The sequence below is a fragment of the Oncorhynchus mykiss genome, chromosome 31 (assembly GCF_013265735.2).
Source record: "Oncorhynchus mykiss isolate Arlee chromosome 31, USDA_OmykA_1.1, whole genome shotgun sequence".
NCBI lineage: Eukaryota > Metazoa > Chordata > Actinopteri > Salmoniformes > Salmonidae > Oncorhynchus > Oncorhynchus mykiss.
This window is the reverse complement of record NC_050571.1, coordinates 38792527-38818686: the sequence shown is the minus strand read 5'-3', so window position 1 is coordinate 38818686 and position 26160 is coordinate 38792527. Positions and strand designations below refer to the sequence as shown.

At 41.2% G+C, this 26160-nt stretch overlaps 1 protein-coding gene across 1 annotated transcript in view; it reads right to left on the bottom strand.

Moving 5' to 3' along the window:
• Positions 1-24733, bottom strand: part of LOC110505132 (relaxin receptor 1-like) — a 110184-nt gene extending 85451 nt beyond the window's left edge. Inside the window, exons 1-2 of the mRNA XM_021584128.2 lie at positions 24449-24733; positions 9687-9833 (exon numbers count right to left, since the gene is read on the bottom strand). Of these exons, the coding sequence (XP_021439803.2) occupies positions 9687-9833; positions 24449-24491 (190 nt within the window). The 5' untranslated portion in view covers positions 24492-24733. The remainder of the gene's footprint in view (positions 1-9686; positions 9834-24448) is intronic.
• Positions 24734-26160: the final 1427 nt, after the last annotated feature.

The window sequence follows — 26160 nt, the reverse complement described above, 5'->3', positions numbered from 1 at the left end:
AATTCACCCAATTTATTGTGGGAAGCTTGTGGAAGGCTACCCGAAACGTTTGACCCAAGTTAAACAATTCAAAGGCAATGCTACCAAATGCAAATTGAGTGTATGAAAAACTTCTGACCAACTGGGAATGTGAAATGAAATAAATAAATCATTCTCTCTACTATTATTCTGACATTTCACATTTTAAAAATAAAGTGGTGATGCTAACTCACCTAAGACAGGGAATTTTTTACTAGGATTAAATGTCAGGAAATGTAAAAAAAAAAACTGAGTTTAAGTTTATTTGGTTAAGGTGTGTGCAAACTTCCAACTTCAACTGTATATCTTAAGAATATCATGGAATATAATTGAACATTTTCATTTCTCTTAGAATAAAAACCTTAGCATAACAACAGTTTTAGTAAGTAATACTCTACAGTCCGGTTACAGCTTCTTCTGACCAAGTAGAAACAAAAGAATAAGTGTATTTGTTTCGGGTGTGCGTGCAGGACAGAGGCATAGTAATTCTCACACCCTTGTTCTAAATTCAATCACCTTCTTCATCATCATTCAGTTCATTTGAAATTCTCATTTTGAAGTCGTGCACCATTATCCTTTTCTTTTTGGTTTATATCGTCCATCCATTGACAGCATTCGTTGAGATAGAGACACATTAGCGCCTTATGACCCAGAAGCATTATCAGTGCTCGAACACTTCGAACACACTGACAGCGCCATTGCACAAAATAGTAAGCAGCATCATCTGGGTATGTATGCAACAAAAGTTCAACATTCAAAATACTTTCAAATGGTGGGCTTTTAAAGGGAATCACTTAACAGCATAACTAGTTGATACTGGCCACTTTAATTGAGTATGCTAAAATAAACAAAGTATTCAAGTATTTGATAACTAATAATCAAATGTTAAATCATGTCGTTGATTGACATACAAAAACAATGTTAATAGAGCAGACACGCCAATCGATTCAGATCAATTTCTATGGTTACCCCGCATCCAGTTTTAAGTGCTCTGCCATGACACCATTGATTTCTACCTCAAGGGCCTTCGGGTCCCACTTCTTTACTGCACCTGCCACATTAACAGGGAAATATGCACTCATGAGTACGGAAATGGCTAAAACAATGGCTTGAATTATTGCTACCATAAAGGAGAAGTGCGTAATAGATCCCACGGTTCTAATGCAGAGTAACATCACCATAAATCTAGCAAGGCACATCGTAGCTGTAACATATCTTGATAAGAATGTAATCAAATGCAAGTGTCATTTCACAAAACAATGGAAAATGGTGGTAGTTCTTTTCACTGCAGAGCAGATGGTGTTTAAGAAGGGTACTTTGGACAGGTTCCTGAAAAGGAAACTATACTTGTTTTTTGTATTGTTTTTTATTTTGAACCTTTATTTAACTAGGCAAGTCAGTTAAGAACAAATTTTTATTTACAATGACGGCCTACCAAAAGGCAAAAGGCCTCCTGTGGGGACTGGGGCTGGAATAAATAAATCAAAATATATATGTAAATATAGGACAAAACAAACGACAAGAGAGACAACTCTACACCCTGTCCGGGGGTATCGTCGGACGGGGCCACAGTGTCTCCCGACCCCTCCTGTCTCAGCCTCCAGTAATTATGCTGCAATAGTTTGTGTCGGGTGTCACGTTCATCGAAGTGAGGAGACCAAAGCACAGCGTGATTAGAATACATGTTATATATTTTAATAAAGATGGACACTAAACAAACTACAAAAACAACAAACGTGACGCTATAATAATACTAGTGCAGAGACAGGCAACTAGACATAGACAATAACCCACGAAATACCCAAAGAAGATGGCTGCCTAAATATGGTTCCCAATTAGTGACAACGATAAACAGCTGCCTCTAATTGCGAACCAATCTAGGCAACCATAGACATACATAAACACCTAGATTGTAAACGACCCCTAGACAGTACAAAAACACATAAATCACCCATGTCACACCCTGACCTAACCAAAACAATAAAGAAAACAAAGATGTGGACTCCCGGCCGCACACCTAAACCTATATGGGAGGGTGTGTGTGGGCATGACTCCGAGGTGGCGGTTCTGGCTCAGGGCGTGGACCCCGCTCCACTTCACCCTTACTTAATGTCTCTGGAGCGGGAACCCTCACCGCTGACTACGGACTAGAGGACGCCACTGGACTGATGGTCGAGTCTGGAGTGAGTGGCGCCTCTGGATTGGAGGGAGATTCTGGCGGATCCAGACTGGAGGGAGACTCTGCCGGATCTGGACTGGAAGGTTCCGGACTGCGACCCGTCGTGGTAGGTTCCGGACTGAGACCCGTCGTGGTAGGTTACGGACTGTGACCCTTCATGGTAGGTTCCGGACTGCGGCCTGTTGTAGGAGGTTCTGGTCTGTAGACTGTTGCCGGACGCTCTGGACTGGGTACTGTAGCCGGACGCTCTGGACTGGGTACTGTAGCCGGACGCTCTGGACTGGGTACTGTAGCCGGACGCTCTGGACTGGGTAATGTAGCCGGACGCTCTGGACTGGGTACTGTTGCCGGAAGAGGACCAGGGAGTACTGGACCATGGAGGCGCACTGGTGGCCTGGTGCGTGGTGTTGGCACTGGTGGTACTGGATAGACCGGACCGTGAAGACGCACTGGAGGTCTCGAGCTAATGGCCTGCACCATCTGTCCTGGCTGGATGGTGACTCTAGCCCGGCACGTGCAGGGCGCAGGCACAGGACGCACTGGGCTGTGCAGACATACGGGAGACACAGTGCGCAACGCCGGCACAGGATATCCTGGCCCGAGGAGACACACTGGCTGTCTGGAGAGCAGGGCTGGCACCATCTGCCCTGGCAGGATCCTCACCCTAGCCCGGCAGATGCGGGGTCATTGTAAATTCTAATTTACAATGACGGCCTACACCGGCCAAACCCAGACAACGGCGGGCCAATTGTGCGCCGCCCTATGGGACTCTTAATCACGGCTAGTTGTGATACAGCCTGGAATCGAACCAGGGTGTCTGTAGTGTCACCTAAAGCAGAGGCTCAAATACTCCTCCAGATAGTCCTCCAGAGTTTCTAGTCTCCTGAAACAGAAGGCAGCTCCTCCAACATTGCCACAAGTTTAAACAGGACAGGTTTCTGGAATTCTGCTACGATGTTGCAGTGAAATGTGAGACTCTGATTTAGCGGTAGCAGAACCACAGAGATGGTACATGACAGCCCACAGTGCATGGCTACCATTTGTCAGCACAACGTTTTACAGATGAGACTAAACACTCTGCTAACACCATACTTATACCAGTGGAGGCTGGTGGCTATAGGAGAGCTATAGGAGGATGGGCTCATTGTAATGGCTGGAATGGAATCAATGGAATGGACAGGGGTGAAAGTAGATACAAATTCTCCTATCTATGCACGCACTTGCACAAGCATTTTTGATGATCTGTCTTTTCATTTTGAAAATGTATTACCTTTTAATATACCGGTTAGCAGAACCAGTCATAGCGTTTTCATCTGATTGTCAAACAAATCACTTCAAAGGCACCGTAGGCTACCATCAGATCCAACAGCTATCGATACACTTCTGGTAACCTAGATTGTGTTCAGTTTGATGCAACCTCTTGAGTCTTGGTCTCGGCCGGTCATCTCTGCTTTGTCAATATTTCAGTGAACTCTAGTCTCACACACAATAGCAAGTACCCCCCCACACAATAAGCCAATAGAAAATTAAGGCGGGAATAAACTTTATCAAGCAAACGTTTAACGAACACAGAGTACCTCAAGTCCTGTCAACATAACAAATAGGCCAACTATTTAACAAAAGCTATTTCCTATAGAACTTTGTGTGTGGGCGGCGGCCTGGCGCTGTGGCCAGAGGAAAGAGGTGGAGAGTGCTGTGGTGCTCAACATTAAATCAAATCAAATCAAATCAAAATGTATTTGTCACGTACACATGGTTAGCAGATGTTAATGCGAGTGTAGCGACATGCTTGTGCTTCTAGTTCCGATAATGCAGTAATAACCAACAAGTAATCTAACTAACAATTCCAAAACTACTGTCTTATACACAGTGTAAGGGGATAAAGAATATGTACATAAGGATATATGAATGAGTGATGGTACAGAGCAGCATAGGAAGGATACAGTAGATGGTATCGAGTACAGTATATGCATGAGGTGAGTATGTAAACAAAGTGGCATAGTTAAAGTGGCTAGTGATACATGTATTACATAAGGATGCAGTCGATGATATAGAGTACATTATAAGAAGACTGATCAGAGATGCAGCCAAGAGGCCCATGATCACTCTGGATGAACTGCAGAGATCTACAGCTGAGGTGGGAGACTCTGTCCATAGGACAACAATCAGTCGTATTTTGCACAAATCTGGCCTTTATGGAAGAGTGGCAAGAAGAAAGCCATTTCTTAAAGATATCCATAAAAAGTGTTGTTTAAAGTTTGCCACAAGCCACCTGGGAGACACACCAAACATGTGGAAGAAGGTGCTCTGGTCAGATGAAATCAAAATTGAACTTTTTGGCAACAATGCAAAACATTATGTTTGGCGTAAAAGCAACACAGCTGAACACACCGTCCCCACTGTCAAACATGGTGGTGGCAGCATCATGGTTTGGGCCTGCTTTTCTTCAGCAGGGACAGGGAAGATGGTTAAAATTGATGGGAAGATGGATGGAGCCAAATACAGGACCATTCTGGAAGAAAACCTGATGGAGTCTGCAAAAGACCTGAGACTGGGACGGAGATTTGTCTTCCAACAAGACAATGATCCAAAACATAAAGCAAAATCTACAATGGAATGGTTCAAAAATAAACATATCCAGGTGTTAGAATGGCCAAGTCAAAGTCCAGACCTGAATCCAATCGAGAATCTGTGGAAAGAATTGAAAACTGCTGTTCACAAATGCTCTCCATCCAACCTCACTGAGCTCGAGCTGTTTTGCAAGGAGGAATGGGAAAAAAATTCAGTCTCTCGATGTGCAAAACTGATAGAGACATACCCCAAGCGACTTACAGCTGTAATCACAGCAAAAGGTGGCGCTACAAAGTATTAACTTAAGGGGGCTGAATAATTTTGCACGCCCAATTTTTCAGTTTTTGATTTGTTAAAAAAGTTTGAAATATCCAATAAATGTCGTTCCACTTCATGATTGTGTCCCACTTGTTGTTGATTCTTCACAAAAAAATACAGTTTTATATCTTTATGTTTGAAGCCTGAAATGTGGCAAAAGGTCGCAAAGTTCAAGGGGGCCGAATACTTTCGCAAGGCACTGTATATACATACAGTACCAGTCAAAAAACACACCTATATATATATATATATATATATATATATATATATATATATATATATGTGTGTATATATATATATATATATATGTAACCTTTAAAACTCAAAGAAAAAACTTGTTAATCGTAAAACTTCTCATTAGTTCGGTCCACTTCACGTAGCCATTAATGGCATCAAAACAGCCTATCAAACAGATAACACCTCCCCCATTCCAAATATTAAGTTTGGCAGACTTTTTATATAGTTTTTCTTCTTCTTTTTCTCCATGCCAGCAATTGAATGAGCTTACCCAACCGGGACCTAACGTGGGGTGATGGGTTCCATTTTTGGCAGGGAGTACCAACGGTTGAGATCAACAGAAGGTCAGAGACGTGTGGGATGGTCAGTTGGCTTCGTAGGTCAGTGACAATAATGTTCATTGTACTGAACCCACGCTCACAGTCGGCATTGCTTGCAGAAAGTGTGCCCACTGCAAGGAGTTTTTTTCAACTTTTCAGGCATATTTCGCCCTGCGCAGGACTTGAACTCCACGAACCCCAGTTGTGCATGCAGGTGAGCCTCTCGCAAATCGCACTGGTCTCCCCCTCTCCAAATCATGGGTTTTTGGTTTGTTCATGCCAGCTCTCAGGGTCCAGCACAGTCAGCTGGTGTATCCGAGTGTGGTACTCTTCTTCCCTGCTTTCAGTCATCCTACGGCCAGCTTTGTTGGATGTGGTGGTAAACAGTTTGCAGTTCATGTTTCCCACCAATGCCTGGATGGACTGGGCCGAATCAATGATGGGACTCCTTCCTTTTCCTTGCAACTCTGTGTTTTTTCTGTGGTTCGTTGGGCCTCCTCTTTGTTTGACCCAGGATATCTGTCAATATATGTATTCTCTGTATGTACGTGCTCATCAGGCGGTCTGCCCTGGGGATGGTCATCTGCCTCTGCTGTAGAAGTTAAGGCAGGTTCTTAAGTTCGGTCAGCACATATAGCATCAACCAAAGGCAGTGGTGTAAAGTACTTAAGTAAAAATACTTTGAAATACTACTTAAGTCGTTTTTTGTGTTATCTGTACTTTACTATTTATATTTTTGACTACTTTTACTTTACTACATTCCTTTAAGAAAATATTGTACTTTTTACTCCATACATTTTCATTGACACCCAAAAGTACTCATTACATTTTGAATGCTTAGCAGAACAGGAAAATAGTCCAATTCACACACTTCTCAAACGAACATCCAGGATCATCCATGCCTCTGCCTCTGTTCTGGCAGATTCACTAAACCAAAATGCTTTGTTTATAAAAGATGTCTGAGTGTTGGAGTGTGCCCCTGTAAATAAAATAAAAAAACAAGAAAATTGTGCCATCTGGTTTGCTTAAAATGAAGGCCGCCCAGACCAGGTCAAATCAAGGCTGGACCGGATTAAATCGGAACCTACAGTACCAGTCAAAAGTTTGCACACACCTACTCATTCCAGGGTTTGTCTTTATTTTTTACTATTTTCTACATTGTAGAATAATAATGAAGACATCAAAACTATGAAATAACACATATGGAATCATGTAGAAACCAACAATGTGTTAAATAAATCTAAATATATTTCATATTTGAGTTTCTTCAAAGTAGCCACCCTTTGCCTTGATGACAGCATTGCACACTCTTTTAACCAGGCAAAACTAAATCTGACAAAATATCACCAACATGTCTCCTATGAGAGAATGGAACATAGCCATGTTTACACAAACATCCGGGACGTGACAGAGAGCCACCCCCAACCCCCATTTCAGATCACGTCTCCCTGTTACTACTCCCCTCCTACAAGCAGAAACTCAAGGGGGAGCCACCAACGGAGAGAATAGTGAAATGATGGCCGCAGCGAGCTGATTCAATACTCCAGGACTATTTTGAGAATACGGATTGAAATATGTTCAAGGAATCATCTACCTATGATTCATCCACTAACATTGAGGCATAAACATCATCAGTCACGAGTTTCATCGAAACATTTGTTGATGATATTGTACCCACAGAAAAAAAACGGACATAACCCAACCAAAAACCCTGAATGAATTGAGGAATCCGGGCCATGCCGAGAGCCCAAACTTCAGAATTCAATGTCAGCAGAGCAAACCCTGATTATAGGGTTGCGCGCTCCGGATTCCATTAGGGATGCAAAAAGACAAAATAGACTCAAACTGGAATCACAATACAACAGCTCAGAAACACGACACATGTGGCAAGGACTACAGGCCATTATGAACTACCAAGGCATATCCAGTTGTGTGATGCCCACCGAGACCTCCCTCCCAGATGGGCTCAACACATTCTATAATCGCTTTGAGGCGACCAACACCGAGCCATCCAGTAGGGTTCCCACTGCTCTCCAAGGCTGACTCTGACGAATATTCTCAAGAGAGTGAATAATCACAATGCTGCCGGCCTAGATGGCATAAAGTCCTCAGGGCATGTGCCAACTAGCTGGCAGGCGTCAACATGTTTTGCCCTATCCAAGGCTGTAGTCCCCACATGCTACAACCACCATCGTTCCAGTGTCGAAGAACACCAAGGTGACATGCTTACATGACTATCACCCCATTGTACTCACCGTCAAGTTCAAATTCAAGTTCAAGTTTTGTTTTAACACATGCACAAGTACAGTGAAATGCTTAACTCAGTGTACCTTTGCAAAAGTGCAGTATAACTAATAAGAAAAATATATACATTTGTTTTAAATCACGAGAAATAATAAATAAGAGAGGAAACTATATACTGGGTCAGTGCCAGTACCAAAATGACAATGTGCAGGGATACTGGAGTATTGAGGTAGATATGTACATATAGGCAGGGATTAGGAGAAAGTGACTGGTAGAAGGATAAATAATAATAATAGTAAACAGTATGGCAGCAGCCAGGTGATAGACTCTTAAACAGATTCTATTGGTCTGAGCCATGATGCACCAGTACCACCTGCCGGACGGGAACATGGACAACAGTCCATGTCTCGGGTGGATGTAATAAAAAAAAATGTTTGGGGCATTTTTTCAACATGAAGTGCTTCGAGAGGCTGGTTATGGCCAACGTTAGTCAAGACCCACTTCAAAGCCAGCATGCCAGACCCACTGGACCCACTCCAATTCACCTACCATTCCAGCAGATCCATGGAAGATGCCATTTCCATTGCTATCCACATGGCTTTATCACACCTGGACAAAAGTAACACCTATGTAAGAATGTTGTTCATTGACAAAAGGTCAACATTCAACACCATTGTTCCCTCCAAGCTTGTCACCAAGCTCAGGGCCCTGGATCTCCAAACTACTCTCACCCTCTGCAACTGGATCCTGGACTTCCTGACGGGCAGGCCACAGGCTGTGATGATTGGCAACAGCACCTCCCCTACTCTGACTCTCAACACAGGGGCCCACCAGGGATGTGTCCTCAGCCTGCTCCCTGTTCATGACTGTGTGTGAAGCATGACACCAACCCCATCATCAAGTTTGCAGACGACACCGCGGTGGTAGGCCTGATCACTGACAACAACAAGTCAGCCTAAAGGGAGGAAGTCAGAGACCAGGCAATGTGGTGCCAAAACAACAGCCTCTCCCTCAATGTCAGCAAAATGAAGTTGAGTTGATTGTTGACTGCAGGGAGGAGGACATGACCTGATTTACATCAACGGGACTTCGGTGGAAAGAGTCAACAGCTTCAGGTTCCTTGGTGTACACATCACCACACATGGACTGACAACACCACTGCCCTGGTCAAAAGTGTCCTGACCAGCTGCATCATGGCCTGGTATGGAAACTGCTCTGTTCATGACCACAAGACCCTTCAGAGAGTGGTGAAGACTGCCCAGTGCATCGCTGGAGACATCACCAAGGACCCCGATCACCACAGCCACGGACTATTCACTCCGTTACTGTCTGCATTTTAGAGTAGAATGTCCTTTTTAAAAAAAATCAACAGAACTGACCTTCTGTGTACTGACAATCTAATTATTAGCTGCCTAATGATTTATTCAGCCTACTTTTTGAACATACTGTATAATAAAACAGTTGATTAAAAAACAACTGACTTTTCCACAGTGCTACAAAAAATGTATCCTGGTGGGGTATGTTCCTGCACAGTCAGAATACTTGCGAACATAATAAATTAGCAAGTAAATCAGGGGTGTCAAACTCAATTTCTGGAGGGCTGTGTGTCTACTGGTTTTTGCTATTTCCTTTTAATTTGTGGCCAATTATGACCTAGACAACCAGGTTAGGGTAGTTCCTAACGAATCAACTAATCAACTATAAAGGAGGAGTAAAACCCCCCAGACACTCGTCTTTCCAGGACTGGAGTTCGACACGTGCAATAACTAAATATATAAATGAATAAACTGACAACTCACCACAGTTCTCCTCGTCTGCTTCATTTCCACAGTCATCGACACCGTTGCAGTGCATGAGCTGGGGCAGGCACATGCTCAGGTTGCCACAAGGAAAATATCCTAGGGGGCAGTTCGTCTTCTCCTCTGAGACGTTGAACGAAGTTCCTGCTGAAAATTCAAGAGCCGTGTTTCAATATCAAAGTTGGTGTCTCTCGATGAGGGTAAACACATACTACACTGAACAAAAATATAAACACAACATGTTAAGTATTGGTCCCGTGTTTTATGAGCTGAAAAAAAAAACCTCAGAGATTTTCCATACTTATTTCTTTCAAAATTTGTGAACAAATTTGTTTACATCCCTGGTAGTGAGCATTTCTCCTTTGGCAAGATATTCCATCCACCTGACAGGTATGGAATATCAAGAAGCTGATTGCACAGCATGATCATTACACAGGTGCATCTTGTGCTGGGGACAATGCCACAGATGTGTAAAGGTTTGAGGGAGCCTGCAATTGGCACGCTGACTGCATGAATGTCCAACAGAGCTGTAGCTAGAGAATTTTATGTTATGTTATTTTATGTTTCTCTATGATAAGCTGCCTCCAAAGTCATTTTAGAGAAGTTGGCAGTACGTCCAACCAGCCTCACAACCGCAGACCACGTTTAACCATGCCAGCCCAGGACCTTCACATCCGGCTTCTTCACCTGCGGGATCGTCTGAGGGGGAGATGTGTGTGTGTGTGGGGGTGGGTGGGTGGGTGGGGGGAGTGCTGAAGAGTATTTCTGTCTGTAATAAAGCCCTTTTGTGGGGAAAAAAATCTTTCTGATTGGCTGGGCCTGACTCCCCAGTGGGTGGGCTCGGGTGCCAAGTGGGTGGGCCTATGCCCCCAAGGCCCACCAAAGACTGCACCCCTGCCCAGATGTGAAATCCATCGATTAGGGCCTAATTCATTTATTTCATTTGACTTACGTCCTTATATGAACTGTAATTCAGTAAAAAACGTTTAAATGGTTGCATATTGCGTTCATATTTTTGTTCAGTATATAAGTTAGGAGTAGGAGCCCATAACACCACAGAAAATGAAAGAGCGGTTGACCATTTTAAAATGGGTGTATTTCCTGAGTGGGAGCACATTTAAATATTAAAGGAGCCCTCTAAAAATTATACACGTAAACATCTCACAGTATCGTCCACTCAAGGGGAGCTAGCTGTACATAATCAGTCAGTGAGCTCTGGATGTGTTTTTCCAAAACACTTCAGCGTTTTTCTAGCAATGTTTCAATTAGCAGTCAATTATGAAAATTTGTGAAACATGAAGTATTAACAGGACTCCCATGGTGTTCCGTTCACAGAGTTGATTTATTCACAGTTCAGAGTGTTTATGTGCTCTCTGGAGGATAGGTTAATTGCATCTGCTTTCATGATAATCAAACTAAACGGGTGTACTTTCACATACAAAGGCCACCCACTGCCTATATGTTCCTGAAATATACCTACATATCATACTGTAGTCGGTTATCTGTTTCTGAAGCACACAGGCCTGACTGCTTACGGGCTTGAACCTCAGTTTCCATCCCAACTTCCACAAAATAATCAAAAACCAATGCAAAGCTGCTGACTGGTTGAGTGCCTCGATTATGGATTATTAATCCATATTAAACCAATGGACCATATACTTTATTGTCCATTGGTTAGAACAGAAATGTGTCTTCTACCATTCCCAACACCCCCACATACACGCACGCACACGCACATGCACACTGAGAGGCACAGGGTCAGCCATGGTAAAGCACCCCAGGATGGAGAGCAATTGTGGGGGGTTAAGTGCCTTGGTCAAGGGCACATGGGACAGAGACCAGCAGCTGCCAGTTCAGTTCCATTACCATGTTTTGTGTCACCCGGCCCGGGGCTGCTGGTCTGTCTCTAACCTCTAGGCCTGGGGTCATCAACTAGATTCAGCCTTGGACCATTTTTTTCTTGAGAGGATGGTCATGGGGCTGGAAGATAATTACAAATCATTTTTAGACTACCAAGTGACGACAAGAATGAATCCCGAACAGATAAAATATTGACTAAAATATCAATTTCATATCTTGCTTAAATTTGTATACGATCACATTTATCTCTCTTTGGTACAGATTTCCAAAATTAAAATCACTTTTATTTCCATGGCTGATCAAAACTCATTTTCTCACGTCTATCTCTTGACCCTGGTTAGCAGTATGTTTTGAACATTGAATCGCAAAAAATTGCGGTATCGAGTCACAATACATATAGAATCGAGAGAATTGCAATACATATCGTATTGGCACCTGAGTATCATGATAATATTGTAGCGTGAGGTCCCTGGGAATTCCTAGCCCTAGTTGACACATGGTCATCATGGTTTACTGACCAGATAACAATTAAAAAAATAGGACATCTTTCCCAGTTGTCTTGATGTCATCATGAAAAGACATCTTTACCTGGTTATCCAATGCCTCTCCAATCAGAAAATGAAAATGACACATTTTCTCACTGAGATCATGAGCCTGAAGACTACATGAACCCTAAAGCCGGGTGTGTAACAGCTGATAGTGACAACGCCGTGCTTATTGTCAAGATGAACATGGTTATGTGCCATGGTAAGTAATTTGCATACCTAAGGACCTAAGGGCTTTGACAAACCACAGCCATGCACTTAATCAGAAATGTGACATGAGTGAGGGACCTAGAATCACAATCGCTCTAAAAAATTCACCTCTCAACCACGCAGGGTCTGATGTTGTGTAATACAGTATCAGGAGAAGGATGATTCCAACCATCCATCTGAGCTTATGCACAAGCTCACCTAAGGAAAACCAGTCTGCCGGCTGTAAACTATAGCCACCAAGAAACCGAGAAGAACTGCAGATCCTTGGATCTGCTGACCTTAGACGAGATACTGTGGAGCGTAAACATCTTATCCTACTTACTGTAGTTTTTCGCAGTCTGTGCAGGCTCAGTTTAGCTTAGTATCACCTTTGAAGTTCAGATGGGAACAATAATGGTTGGAATGGTAACTGACTGTAGGACTCACATGTAGCTATTATAAGAACTCCTGCAGAGCTAAGTGTTTCTTGCAGTAAAACTATAAACCAAATATACATTTGTCTCGGAAGCAGGAGTGAAAAAATATATAAATTAATTTCATCTTGAGGATGTGCGAATGTGCACTGACAATAAAAAGTTATGTTTAGCCTAAAATAGAAAAAAAATTAGGCAACATAAAGTCTGACAGTTTTTGACTTTTAACCACATAAAATATGCATCCAAAATTAATTGAAATACTATCAGAAGTGTGGTGGATCGTTTTCACAGTTTTTAATTTCCTTAAAACCGATCAACAAACCGATTAAGAAATTAGGAAATGTAGCACCGGAAAACTCTGAAAGTTTTTAAGCCTCAATTAGATATTATTCTGCTTATACATTCCAACATTCGATAGGCTATTTGTTAGTCAACTTGTCATATAATTAGATTCAAGCAGCTTCTCTTCTGTCATTATTTGATGCTCTAGAACAGGGTTTCCCAGACAATGCTAATTTGGTAAAATGGTTGTCTCAGGCAGTTATTGACAGGATGAATTAGCATCAGCGGCCAAAGTGAAAAAACGCAATTACTGGTAGCAGCAGTTCCATGGCACTTGGTCAACCCCTTGCCAATGGCTGTTCTGATGAATGCTCGTTCCACATCCCACAGTTTCCAGGGATTAATGGAGCATTAATGCTGGGTAGCATTAGCAAGGCTAACTGCTTGGTATCCAATGGAGAGGCTAATCTACTGTATTTGTGCCTTCCCTAGAGGCGTGCGTACATTAGGAAGAGCCAATGGCAGTCTTGGCAAATTTCTATTCTGCTGTGGTCAAATTCTGTAAGAAGGAAATTGCCCAGCTATAAAGGATGACGTCATATTGCTTTAATTTATAAATAGCCTAAAGGATATGTTTTTCTTACATCTAAATCTCTACTTTTGATGTAAATGGCATGTTATAGAAGGATCTAGACACCTTTTTGTGATATCATTTACCCTAAAGAGCAAATCACTTTCTCATACTTGTTCTGCAGTATGGTGGCACTGGAAAAACATGAACCAAGGCTCCAAAAACACCCAAGTACGTCCTTTTAGAAATGGCAAAGCTCTCAATATAGCGTTGCAGGTCTTAAGATGTTGTACACACGAAATTGTGTCATTCCAAACTTTATACGCAATGGTATATGTGTACAACATTGATTGATCTGCATCATTATACAGAATGATTTGCTGTTTAGAAAATAATTGAGATTTCTCCTTTGGTGTTGACAAAGTTCACCTTTAAGCTAATGAGCACAGCTTGTGGAATCTAGTTACTATACATCTCTCATGATAACCAAAGGGTATGAATAAAGATTCTTATTTTTCCTGATATACTGTATTATATTATACCAAGTGGCTGTCAATGTAACACTTATGCCTGATAAGACATCAGTGGAACACTTTCTCATTTTCTCCTTTCACAGTGGGATTACATCATTCAGTTAAGTTTTATTTTTCAGACCAAAGGAGCACTTAACCTTCTTAGATTGTCACTGGTATAAAATGTATGGATTATCTTTCAAAACTCATCTCTCATCTTTTCGAAGACAGAACACCTTTCCCGAAGACCTTAAAAAATGATCTGCATGCCTCACTGGTGCTGAACGTTCATATTTTACCACCAAAGATTACCAGATGTCGAGAAGAGATACATCAATTATCTTTCAGAAGTCCTTGCTCATCCATCCTAATAAGAGCTGCTTGTGTGTTTCCCTAACAAATCTTGAAACCATCTCTCTTGTGTAACATCTTTCAAAAGATATTTGCAAAGCTACTTATCCAACATCTGTTCCCACCATAGCAGGTGATGCAGTGAACGGCCTACGCCAATGTTGTAAAGCCACACAATCATGTCAGTTAAATTGCATGGTTGCACGTGGGCCATGTCATCAACTTCAACCTCAAAAGCCTCACTCCAGTCTAGTCATACTGGCTGACCATCCCAGATAATTGCATTTGACCTCAGCACATTAAAAGTCCTCTTCACCAGGGATAAAGGTAAATGCCAGTCAAGATGAAATTGTTGACACTGACAACCTTTTTCCAACATTCTCCCTCCGAGACATAAGCATGTCAAATACAGTAGTTGCTCTGAAAAGTTGAAGGGAAAGAGCGATCAATCTGTGTCTCTACTAGGGTCAAAAGGGAGATCTGCATATTGTTTCCATTTCAAGTTAGGGTAATTGACATAAAATATCCACCGCATTTACAGAGCCGTGTCATTCCAGATGCAGTACATTCCAGATACAGTATATCATAGAAGCCAAGTTCTATTTGTAAATGTCATGTGATGCACTTGCTACAATGTTCACTTTTTAGTTGGTGGCTGACTATTTGATAGTATTTGGAGTTTAATCCTCTCTGACATCTGCAATCGATATCAATCACATAAATACCACATAATCAAGTGTACCTTCACTTGCCCCTTCTTACCCCTATGGTGTCCAAATTAGGACAGCTTCCCAACTAACTAAAGTCCTAGTCCATTCCAAAAATCAAGGTTTGTCAGGCATTTTCCAATATTTAAAGTGGCCTGATGCTGAGATGAGTCCACCTTCCATGCCATCTGTTACAATAAAGTTCCAGATCAGCCCCAAATGAATGGGAAAGCTGACTCATGGTGACATTTGATAACGTTTGAAGAAAGAAGAAACATCTGCCACACTGATTTTGGAATGAAGTAGCACTTTAAATTAGTTTGCATGGGACACTTTAAAAGACATTTGCCTTTCATGTAGCCTGTGTGCTCAATTACTTTTTCATGCTGTTGGATTCTAGCTTGAAATATACTTATTCATGTTACAATACTAGAACTTATTGATTTCTTCACATGTATAAGGAATGTATATATTGGGGACAATGAAGGGTGGATAGAAGCTTGAGGTAGGGGAAGTGCAGAAAGTTAATATTCTGTTTGAACATGTTATTTTGTTACGAAGGAGGGAGGCAAAGGTCAACCGTCTGGTTTCAGTTTCTGATAACGCAGGCCAGCTGCGGAACTAGGGAGAAGCGAGGAATTCAAATCAACACTTGAAGAGACAAGAAACCTCTGGAAGGGGGGGCCGGAGGGGCCCAACCCAATGACCCTCCCACTACAGTCCTATTTCACATGGATACACTTTCAAGCCACAGGGAGGTTCGAGCATCAGGCAGGGCCATGACTACACCAGTGAGATGAACCAATTAAGTTCCTGCCTAGCAACAGAGATGTATTGGCTGTCTAGATGTGTAAGGAGTTGACCCTGCCTAGTAGGAGGTTATAAATATATGTGTTGTGTAAAGGGACACAACACTTTGCAGCTGCATGACCTAGTGGGTGAGGAAACTTACTTTGAGCTTTTCCTAGTCGTCCGTTTGAGTTTTTACTCTGTTTGTTCAGAACCTAACAATGCCAAATAAATCTGAATCAATACAAAAAGCATCTCTTGATCTGTGTACAAAATCCATGCAAATGAAAGTTATTTTGGTCTGCTGATGTTGACTAAGACTGATGTTGATCCGTTTCTCAGTCCATCTGTCAATGTGGACCCTTTCCAGCACCGAGCCGCAGAGCAACCTTGTGCTCTGCCAAACATTGGATGTTTCTTACAATATGTGTAATGCTAATACAGTATGTTCAATTATTGATTTTTCTAGTCAATATATGTTTGATATCTGAAAGTGTTAACAATGTTATTTAAGCATGACTCTCAGGGCCAAAATATTTGCCTTGCCAATTTGAGGAAAGCACAGTGCAAGACTAAAACATGTTAGATTTAATGTATGAGCAACAATATGTATCTCTATGGTATGAGCATCATGAAGGAGATGATTTCTATATCATTGACTCTCTACTGATGTTCATTCCACATCACTAAAATAACGTGAACAGTTATTTAAAAAGGTCCCATGACCTCAATACTCCTTTACAAACAAATTGTGGGAAAAGACAGTACATTATTTATATGACTGAGACCCTTGCAAATATCTCCAAACTTCATAAACAGCACCACCTCAACTACAATATCTGAATGCGAAACATCAGCAGTGTCACGTCCTGACCTTAGTTCCTTTTTTATGTCTCTATTTTAGTTTGGTCAGGGCGTGAGTTGGGGTGGGCATTCTATGTTTTTGTTCTATGTTTTGTTTTTCTGCTTTTGGCCTGCTACGGTTCCCAATCAGAGGCAGCTGTCAATCGTTGTCTCTGATTGAGAACCATACTTAGGCAGCCTGTGATCCCACTGTGATTTGTGGGTAGTTTTTTTCTGTCTCTGTGTCTGCACCAGACAGAGCTGTTTCGTTTTCGTTCGTTCTCTTGTTATTTTGTATTTCAGTTTAAATAAATATTAACATGGACACGTACGACGCTGCATATTGGTCTGATCCTTCCTACTCCTCCTCAGAAGAGGAGGAAACCCGTTACAAGCAGCCAGCAGTCATTAAGGCAATACAAATTCCCTTTGCCCCCATATCTATATGCAGGAGGGATAGCAAATCAACATCTGCACCGTGTGTGTTGTTTAACTTGACTTACTTGACTTAACTAGGTGATATGTATTTTAAAGGTTACTTGATTTAACTAGGTTATGATATGTATTTTTAAAGGGTTATACTGAAGCAATGTTATCTTTCACTTTATGTGCTCACTGCTCAGTATGTCTGTCCATAATAGTTGGATAATAAAGCACAACAATTCTCACCAGATGATTCAATTTCATGGTAGCTTATGAGCATGTTGAATGGGCAAATCATATCAAATTATGTCACGTGCCGAATACAATAGGTGTAGTAGACCTTACAGACTGAAATGCTTACTCACAAGCCCTTAACCAACAATGCGGTTTTAAAAAATGTTTAAAGTCAAAATAGATAAGTACATTTAAAAAAAATAAAGTAACATATAATTAAAGAGCAGCAATAAAATAACAATAGCGAGGCTATATACAGGGGGTGCTGGTACAGAGTCAATGTGTGGGGACACCGGTTAGTCGAGGTAATTGAGGTAATATGTACATGTAGGTAGAGTTAAAATGACTATGCATAGATAATAAACAGAGTAGCAGCAGTGTACAAGAGGGGGTGGGGGCAATGCAAATAGTCTGGGTAGCCATTTGATTAGCTGTTCAGGAGTCTTACGGCTTGGTGGTAGAAGCTGTTATCTGTTAAGAAGCCTTTTGAACCTAGCCTTGGCGTTCCGGTATCGCTTGCTGTGTGGTAGCACCAGGCGGTTCTGGCCACGGAGAGAGTGACCACACAGTCATCCGGAACAGCTGATGCTCTCATGCATGTTTCAGTGTTACTTGCCTCGAAGCAAGCATAGAAGTAAATTAGCTCGTCTGGTAGGCTCGTGTCACTGGGAAGCTCGCGGCTGTGCTTCCCTTTGTAGTCTGTAATAGTTTGCAAGCCCTTCCACATCCGACGAGCGTCTAAGCTGGTGTAGTAGGATTCAATCTTAGTCCTGTATTGACACTTTGCCTGTTTGCACATTTTCGTCTGAGGGCATAGCGGAATTTCTTATAAGCTTCCGAGTTAGAGTTCCACTCCTTGAAAGCGGCAGCTCTACCCTTTAGCTCAATACGGATGTTGCCTGTAATCCATGGCTTCTGGTTGGGGTATGTACATACAGTCACTATGGGGACAACGTCATTGATGCACTTATTGATGAAGCCAGTGACTGATGTGGTGTACTTCTCAATGCCATCAGAAGAATCCCAGAACATATTACAGTCTGTTCAAGCAAAATAGTCCTGTAGTTTAGCATCTGCTTCATCTGACCACTTTTTTATTGACCGAGTCACTGGTGCTTCCTGCTTTAGTTTTTGCTTGTAAGCAGGAGGATAGAATTATGGTTAGATTTGCCAAATGGAGGGCGTAGGAGAGCTTAGTACACGTCTCTGTGTGTGGAGTAAAGGTGGTCAAGAGTTTTTTTCTCTCTGGTTGCACATTTAACATGCTGGTAGAAAGTAGGTAAAACTGATTAAATTGTCCCTGCATTAAGGTCCCCAGCCACCAGGAGCAACACCTCTGGATGAGCATTTTCCTGTTTGCTTATGGCCGTATAAAGCTCATTGAGTGCGGTCCTAGTGCCAGCATCAGTTTGTGGTGGTAAACAGACAGCTACGAAGAATGTAGATGAAAACTTTCTTGGTAAATAGTGTGGTCTACAGCTTATCATGAGATACTCTACCTCAGTTGAGCAAAACCTTGAGACTTCCTTATATTTTGTGCAACAGCTGTAGTTTATAAATTTACACAGACTGTCACCCCTTGTCTTACCGGAGACAGCTGTTCTATCCTGACGAAAAAGTGTGAAACCAGGAGCTGTATGTTATTCAGGTCATCGTTCTGCCACAACTCAGTGAAATAGATATTACAGTTTTAATGTCCCGTTGGTAGGATTTGCGTGCTCGTAGTTGATCTGTTTTATTATCCAATGATTGTACGTTGGTTAATAGAACCGATGGTAAAGGCAGATTACCCACTCGCCGCCGGATCCTTACAAGGTACCCAGACCTACTTCCCCGACATTTCCGTCTCTTTCTCTTGCGAATGACGGGGATGAGGGCCTTGTCGGATGTCCAAAGTAAATCCTTTGCATCCGACTCGTTAAAGAAAAAATCTTCTTCCAGTAATGGGGTGAGTAATCACTGTCCTGATATCTAGAAGCTATTTTCGGTCATAAACATTATGTACAAAATAAGTTACAAATAACCTTTTTAAAAACACACACAATAGCGCAAATGGATAAGGGACCGTAAAACGGCAGCCATCTCCTCCTCCTCCGGTGCCATGTATGCATGTGGGCACTGGAATGGATCCAACCTAGACATTTTTATTTAGAAATAATCGTGCTACGTTTGCTTCAGTTGCATTCCATTAATGAGAGGAAAGAAACGCAAAACTGGCACCTGTCATTATTTCCCGCACTTACTGATCACAATGATTTGTTTATGCTCTTTTCGGTTATACTATTTGTCCCTCCTCTCTTATTTAAAGATGGAGTCCAGACAGGATACTTTAGGATACCTTCTGAATGGACCTTCGTTTTTCCAAACTGCCACCTTTATTTTTTCATTAAATTGAGTTTATGACGGAGGCCTGATGTTCTTTATTCTAGATGTGAAGATATTACAACATCATGTCTAGGTGATACAAGGCTACACCAATGACAGTGCATTCAGAAAGTATTCAGACCCCTTGACGTTTCACACATTTTGCTACGTTACAACCTCATTCTAAAATGGATGAAATACATATTTCCCTCATTAATCTACACACAATACCCCATAATGGCAAATCAAAAACAGGTTATTAGAAATGTTTGCAAATGTATTAAAAATACAAAACAGAAATACTTACACCTTGCATAAGTGTCCAGACCCTTTGCTAAGATACTCAAAATTGTTCTCAGGTGCATCTTGTTTCCATTGATCATCATTGAGATGTTTCTACAACTTGGAGTCCACATGTGGTAAATTCAATTGATTGTACATGATTTGGAAAGGCACACACCTGTCTATATAAGGTCCCACAGTTGAAAAAATTGTCCGTAGATCTCAGAGACAGGATTGTGCCGAGGCACAGATCTGTGGAAGGGTACCAAATATTATCATTGAAGGTCCCAAAGAACACCTCTATCATTCTTAATTGGAAGAAGTTTGGAACCACCAAGAAAGACTCTTCCTAGAGCTGGCCGCCCGCCAAACTGAGCAATCGGGGAGAAGGGCCTTGGTCAGACCTTGACCAAGAACCCAATGGTCACTCTGACAGAGCTCCAGAGTTACTCTGTGGAGATGGGAGAACCTTCCAGAAGGACAACCATCTATGCAGTGGCCAGATGGAAGCCACTCCTTAGTAGTTTGCTTGTAGTTTGCTAAAAAGCACCTAAAGAACTCTCAGACAATGAGAAACAAGATTTTCTGGTCTGATAAAACCAAGATTAAAATATTTGGCCTGAACGCCAAGCTTCACCTCTGGAGGAAACCTGGCACCATCCCTCTGGTGAAGCATGGTGGTGGCAGCATCATGCTGTGGGGATGTTTTTCAACGACAGGGACTGGGATGCTCGTCAGGATCGAGGGAAAGATGAACGGAGCCAAGAACAGAGAGATCCTTGATGAAAATCTGCTCCAGAGCATTCAGGCCCTCAGACTGGGGTGATCCTTCCAACAGAACAACAACCCTAAGCACACAATGCAGGAGTGGCTTTGTGACAAGTCTCTGAATGTCCTTGAGTGGCCCAGTCTGGACTTGAACACGATCGAACATCTCTGGAGAGACTTAAAAATAGCTGTGCAGCTATGCTCCCCATCCAACCTGACAGATCTTGAGAGGATCTGCAGAGAAGAATTGGAGAAACTCCCCAAATACAGGTGTTCCAAGCTTGTAGCTTCATACCCAAGAAGACTCAAGGCTGTAACCGCTGCCAAAGTTGCTTCAACAAAGTACAGAGTAAAGGGTCTGAATACTTATGTATTTTTTTTCTGAAACCTGTTTTTGCTTTGTCATTGTGGGGCATTGTGTGTACATTGATGAGGGGGGAAAAACAGTTTCATCCATTTTAGAATAAGGCTGTAACAGAACAAAATGTGGAAAAGGTCAAGGGGTCTGAATACTTTCCGAATGCACTGTAAGAAGGGCTACACTGATCACTTATGCTTGGCTTCAAAATGTATAGGTGTCCCCATAGGCCTAATACTTAAATTGAGGAAATGTGAATATAATAATTATTTTAGCGATGCACGGTCGACGTCCCTCCTAATATAAAGTCCCCCCCACCCTGCTGATGTGAGCTGCTTTAGAGCACACTTGCATTAATACGTGTTTACGGATGAGACAGGGATTTATTTATTTTATTGAACCTTTATTTAACTAGGCAAGTCAGTTTAGAACAAATTCTTATTTACAATGACGGCTACCCAGGCCAAACCCTAACCCGGACGACGCTGGGCCAATCGTGCGTCGCCCTATGGGATTCCCTGCTTTCAAATCTGTTGCCTAAATGGGTTTCATTAAATAGGCCTAGGCACTATATTTTTTGTATTGCACATTTAATTAAACTGACGCATATATACGCTAGCATACGGTGGATTAACAGCCCAGCCTAAGAATTAACTCCTGATTTACACATTTCTGTCTTCACTGTTTCCCTCTTGCGCAATTCATGCATCTCCTCTGGCATCTCCACTGGCCTCTCTCTCTCCATCCTCTCTCTATTCCTCTTATAGCTCTTGATCAGTTGCCTAGCCCAATGCGTGTTCCAGAAATGGCAATTTTTGTCAATAAAAATATATATACAATTGGGGAAAAAGCACCTTGCTCTTGTTTGCTGGATATAAAATAGGCTACAGTGTTCACACAGTGAACTGGCAGGGACGTTTGAATGGCGAGAGCTTTCTTGGTGTGATGTGATCACATTGGCTGGTGGTAAAAATGCAATAAAGAAGCCCATCTTGTATGGCAGAAGGAGATTATTTGTTCAAAAATCTAATAAGTAATCCAATAAGGATCTGCTGAGATTTTTGTCTGGTTTTCCTTATATGCCTATGGTATGCCTGTGGTATACAGTGTGTGTTAATTTATATGCCTTATGTGACATACACAATTGAAAACATGCTTGTGGCCATTTACTACAAAGATACAGTATATAATATTATGAGAAACATTTATGTTTTGACAATGTAACCTCTACAAAAGAAATGGTTTCCTTTATAGGTTTTACATTGTCTTTTACAAGTCAACATATAAAACAACATGACAATTATTAGGGATGGGACTCGCTAGTATCGTGTCAAGGAAACAAAACACAAAGCGGATTTTTACTTCTATAGGAAAACAGTCCTAATGTTGGAAACAAACGTCATTATGTTGTCATCCAGAGTCACAGTTACTTATTTTCCAAGCTAAAGCACACAACATACAGCAGGTTTTTAAAGGACCAAAGAGTTTGGTCTAGAGGGCTGCATTCCTGTAGTACTGAGAGATTAAATGCATTATTTTGGTTATATAATAACTAACTGACCAACATTTACTTGAATTCTATTTATTTAGTTCTGTGTTTTTTGTAACCCAAACATGGCGTTTCTCTAGAGAGAAATCAAATCATTCACCAGATGAAAATGAAGTCAAGATCTATATTGGGACGCTGGGCTGAAGAGTTGTAATTTTCATTAAGAAAATATTCAACCTAGTTCAGTGCAGAAACGTGGTAATAAACTACAATGACCATATTCTATTGCGCCTGTTCTTTTCCAGCTGGGACACAGATGGATAGACGTTTAGCCTGCTATGTTAGGTTAGATACACACAGACTGCATACGATACCACATAAGAGAGGAAGGTACACAACACAACGATGAGAAGAGGGATAGAGAGTTTATGAAAGAATGCCTTCTCTACTTTGACGAACGAGAAAAAAACATTTCAGACAGCGCTGCGGTATACTTAGGCAGGTTAGTCTAGATAAATAGGATGTACAGTATGTGGAGAACCGAAATAACATTATATGGTTGTCTGGCTGGCTGTTACTGCCTGAGCAGAGATGAGATGATGACTTGGAGGAATAAAAAATTATAAAGTCGTCATATAAAACTAAATAGTGGAATATATTTTATTATTTAATAGTACTTTCCTATTTTTCTATGTGAACCTTAGAGAGAAAATTTCGTATTTTCAATGTTTTTTGCATTGCATTTAAAAAGCTCTAATCATTTTAAGGTCATTATTTCATAATGAGTTTAATGTTTTTTTTTTAAAGAATTGAAACCGAAAACCGTGATTATGTTTTAAATAGTCTAAACCGAAACCGTAACCATGTCAAAAAGCACTTTTCATGCTATGGTGGAGAGTGGGGGTCAGACAGGCAATTTTGTGCAGAAAATATTTTTGTGATCCTTCAGATTATCTGCTTTGTATGCGTTAGCCTACCTATTGTATTCAGAGCACACCTTTGTCACATTATTCACACACACTCATTACACTGCCTAGAAATAAATATTGATCACCTATATTTGTTTCCGTCTGAAAATCATCTCACTCTCTAGCTGAAAATGTTTGTAGTCCAGACCTACTCTCTGTTATGAAGCTACATATATATATGTATGTTTTATTTGAGGCTTATTTATTATTATTTTCAAGTGCTTTGAGATTCTTTCTGTACTGAAAAGCACTATAGAAGCTGAATATATTATAATTATTGTTGTTATGAGACTGAGAAAGTGTTGCCGTTTTAAAGCTAATTTCCATGAATGGTTTATGACAGGTTCATATGCTATCTGAGGGTTGGGGTTTCACAAAACTCATGGGGGTGTGTGCTAAGTCTGGAGTCTGGATTGGACCATATGCACAGCAAGGCAATTATATACCATAACAAATTAATTTTCCTGAGTTTTCTTATTTCGTCCGTCAATGTCATAATAGGGCATTTACAAGTCATTTCATCTGTCAAGTGTCCCACAGTATTTCCAATAGCAAGGTATATAGTATATGATGCATTTAGCTGCTTCTATTGCAATATAGGCTGCACTTATTGCAAGTCTAAGAAATTGGATCTAAGCAAACTTCCAGAAAGCCTATCAAAATTAAATGCAAACAATGTCAGAATTGGAGGGGAAAACAGAGACTATACTAGAAACCCTAGTATCAATCAATATTGATACATTTCACATTTAACAAACTTATGTGCAACATATAATTAGAATAAACATACCTGTCACTCCATACATGAGGATCCAAGTGACATAAGCTTGCATGATATTTAACTGTAACAGCAAACACGAGAAAAAATAAGTTTTAGTTTTCTTGCAAGCCCCCAATGCGTAAAAACGGTAGACCAAGAACTGCGGTTACCATGATGGGCTAGGCTACTTGGTAGTTGAGAAATAATGTCAATCAAGATGAGGTTGGCAAGCAAGCTAAGTGGCGTGTCTTGTGCCAGCAGGAGAGAAAACGATTCGCAACTGCTCCAGAGAATCAATTGCCATCAACTGGAGCGCTGAAATCTCCACTGCTACTCTAGGACTAGTGCGAACCGTTTGTCATCGACAGAGGAAGAGGGAGACAGGGGAGAGCGAGAGAGAGAGACATACATAAATATATATATATATATATATACATATACAGAGAGAGAGAGAGAGTGCGTGTGAGACAGAGAGGAAGATTACAGGCTGTGGCCATACTGTAGTTTGTGTCTGCAGGTAAAACGATGAAAACAGTTTCCATAAATGCATTTTTACCACAGCAATGAAGATGTTTGATGCAAAAAAAAGTTCCTTACTAAGTGTAGACTCAGCGATATGATGTAGGTGCACAAAGTAAACAGCATAGTGGGTCAATTTCCACAATAACTAAGAGCGTTGAAACATGAGAATGAACTTCTTAGCTGATTTGGTCGATTACCTACCATGCTCTAACCAAAAACGTGGCTATTTTTGTCTTAGCTGGAAAGCTGTTTGCTGACAGATGAAAACATAATTGCAGATTTACAAAATATTTGCACCAGCTGGTGCCTGGTTTTTACAGCAGGGGTTAAAAGCCACAAACTGTTTTAATTTACACTTGTCTACAATGCCTTCTTATTTTCCCTATTTGTTCTTCCTCCTGTATATGGTAGAGAGAAAAACAGTATAGAACAGGTGCAAACTTTTTCCCTGGCCATAAGTTTAATATTTCAACCCATTGTGTAGAAAATGCTGATAAGACAATAATACTGAAATAGCTTCAGGTCGGACACAATTCATTTAGAACCAAACAATTATTTGATTAACATCAGAAACAGTGCTGAGCTATGGTTTTCAATTATGCCATTTCTCACACTTCACACTCTGACATTGATAAGCTTGCTCCAGTTCATTTCTGTATTTTTTTAAATTCAGTAACATACTTGTTGAGTGGCATTGATGGTGCACGGAAAACTGACGCAGCAATGTCCTGTAGCGAATATGGGAGGAGGGGGGGGGTAGACCAACTGGGCCTTAAACTCAGATCCGGTCCAACCCCTTAGAAATGGCACCAGGAGGTCCGGACCTCTTGATAAGATTGCTAGGGGGTGTTAAAGGTAGATACAGTACAGTAGGCCTACATTTGCACACAAGGATATACATTACACCGTAGATTAACTCAGAAAATAAACTCAGCAAAAAAATAAAAGTCCCTATCTTTCAAAGATAATTCGTAAAAATCCAAATAATTTCACAGATCTTCATTGTAAAGGGTTTATACACTGTTTCCCATGCTTGTTCAATGAACCATAAACAATTAAAGAACATGCACCTGTGGAACGGTCGTTAAGACACTAACAGCTTACAGACGGTAGACAATTAAGGTCACAGTTGTGAAAACTTAGAACACTAAAGAGACCTTTCTACTGACTCTGAAAAAACACCAAATGAAAGATGTCCATGGTCCCTTGCTCATCTGCAT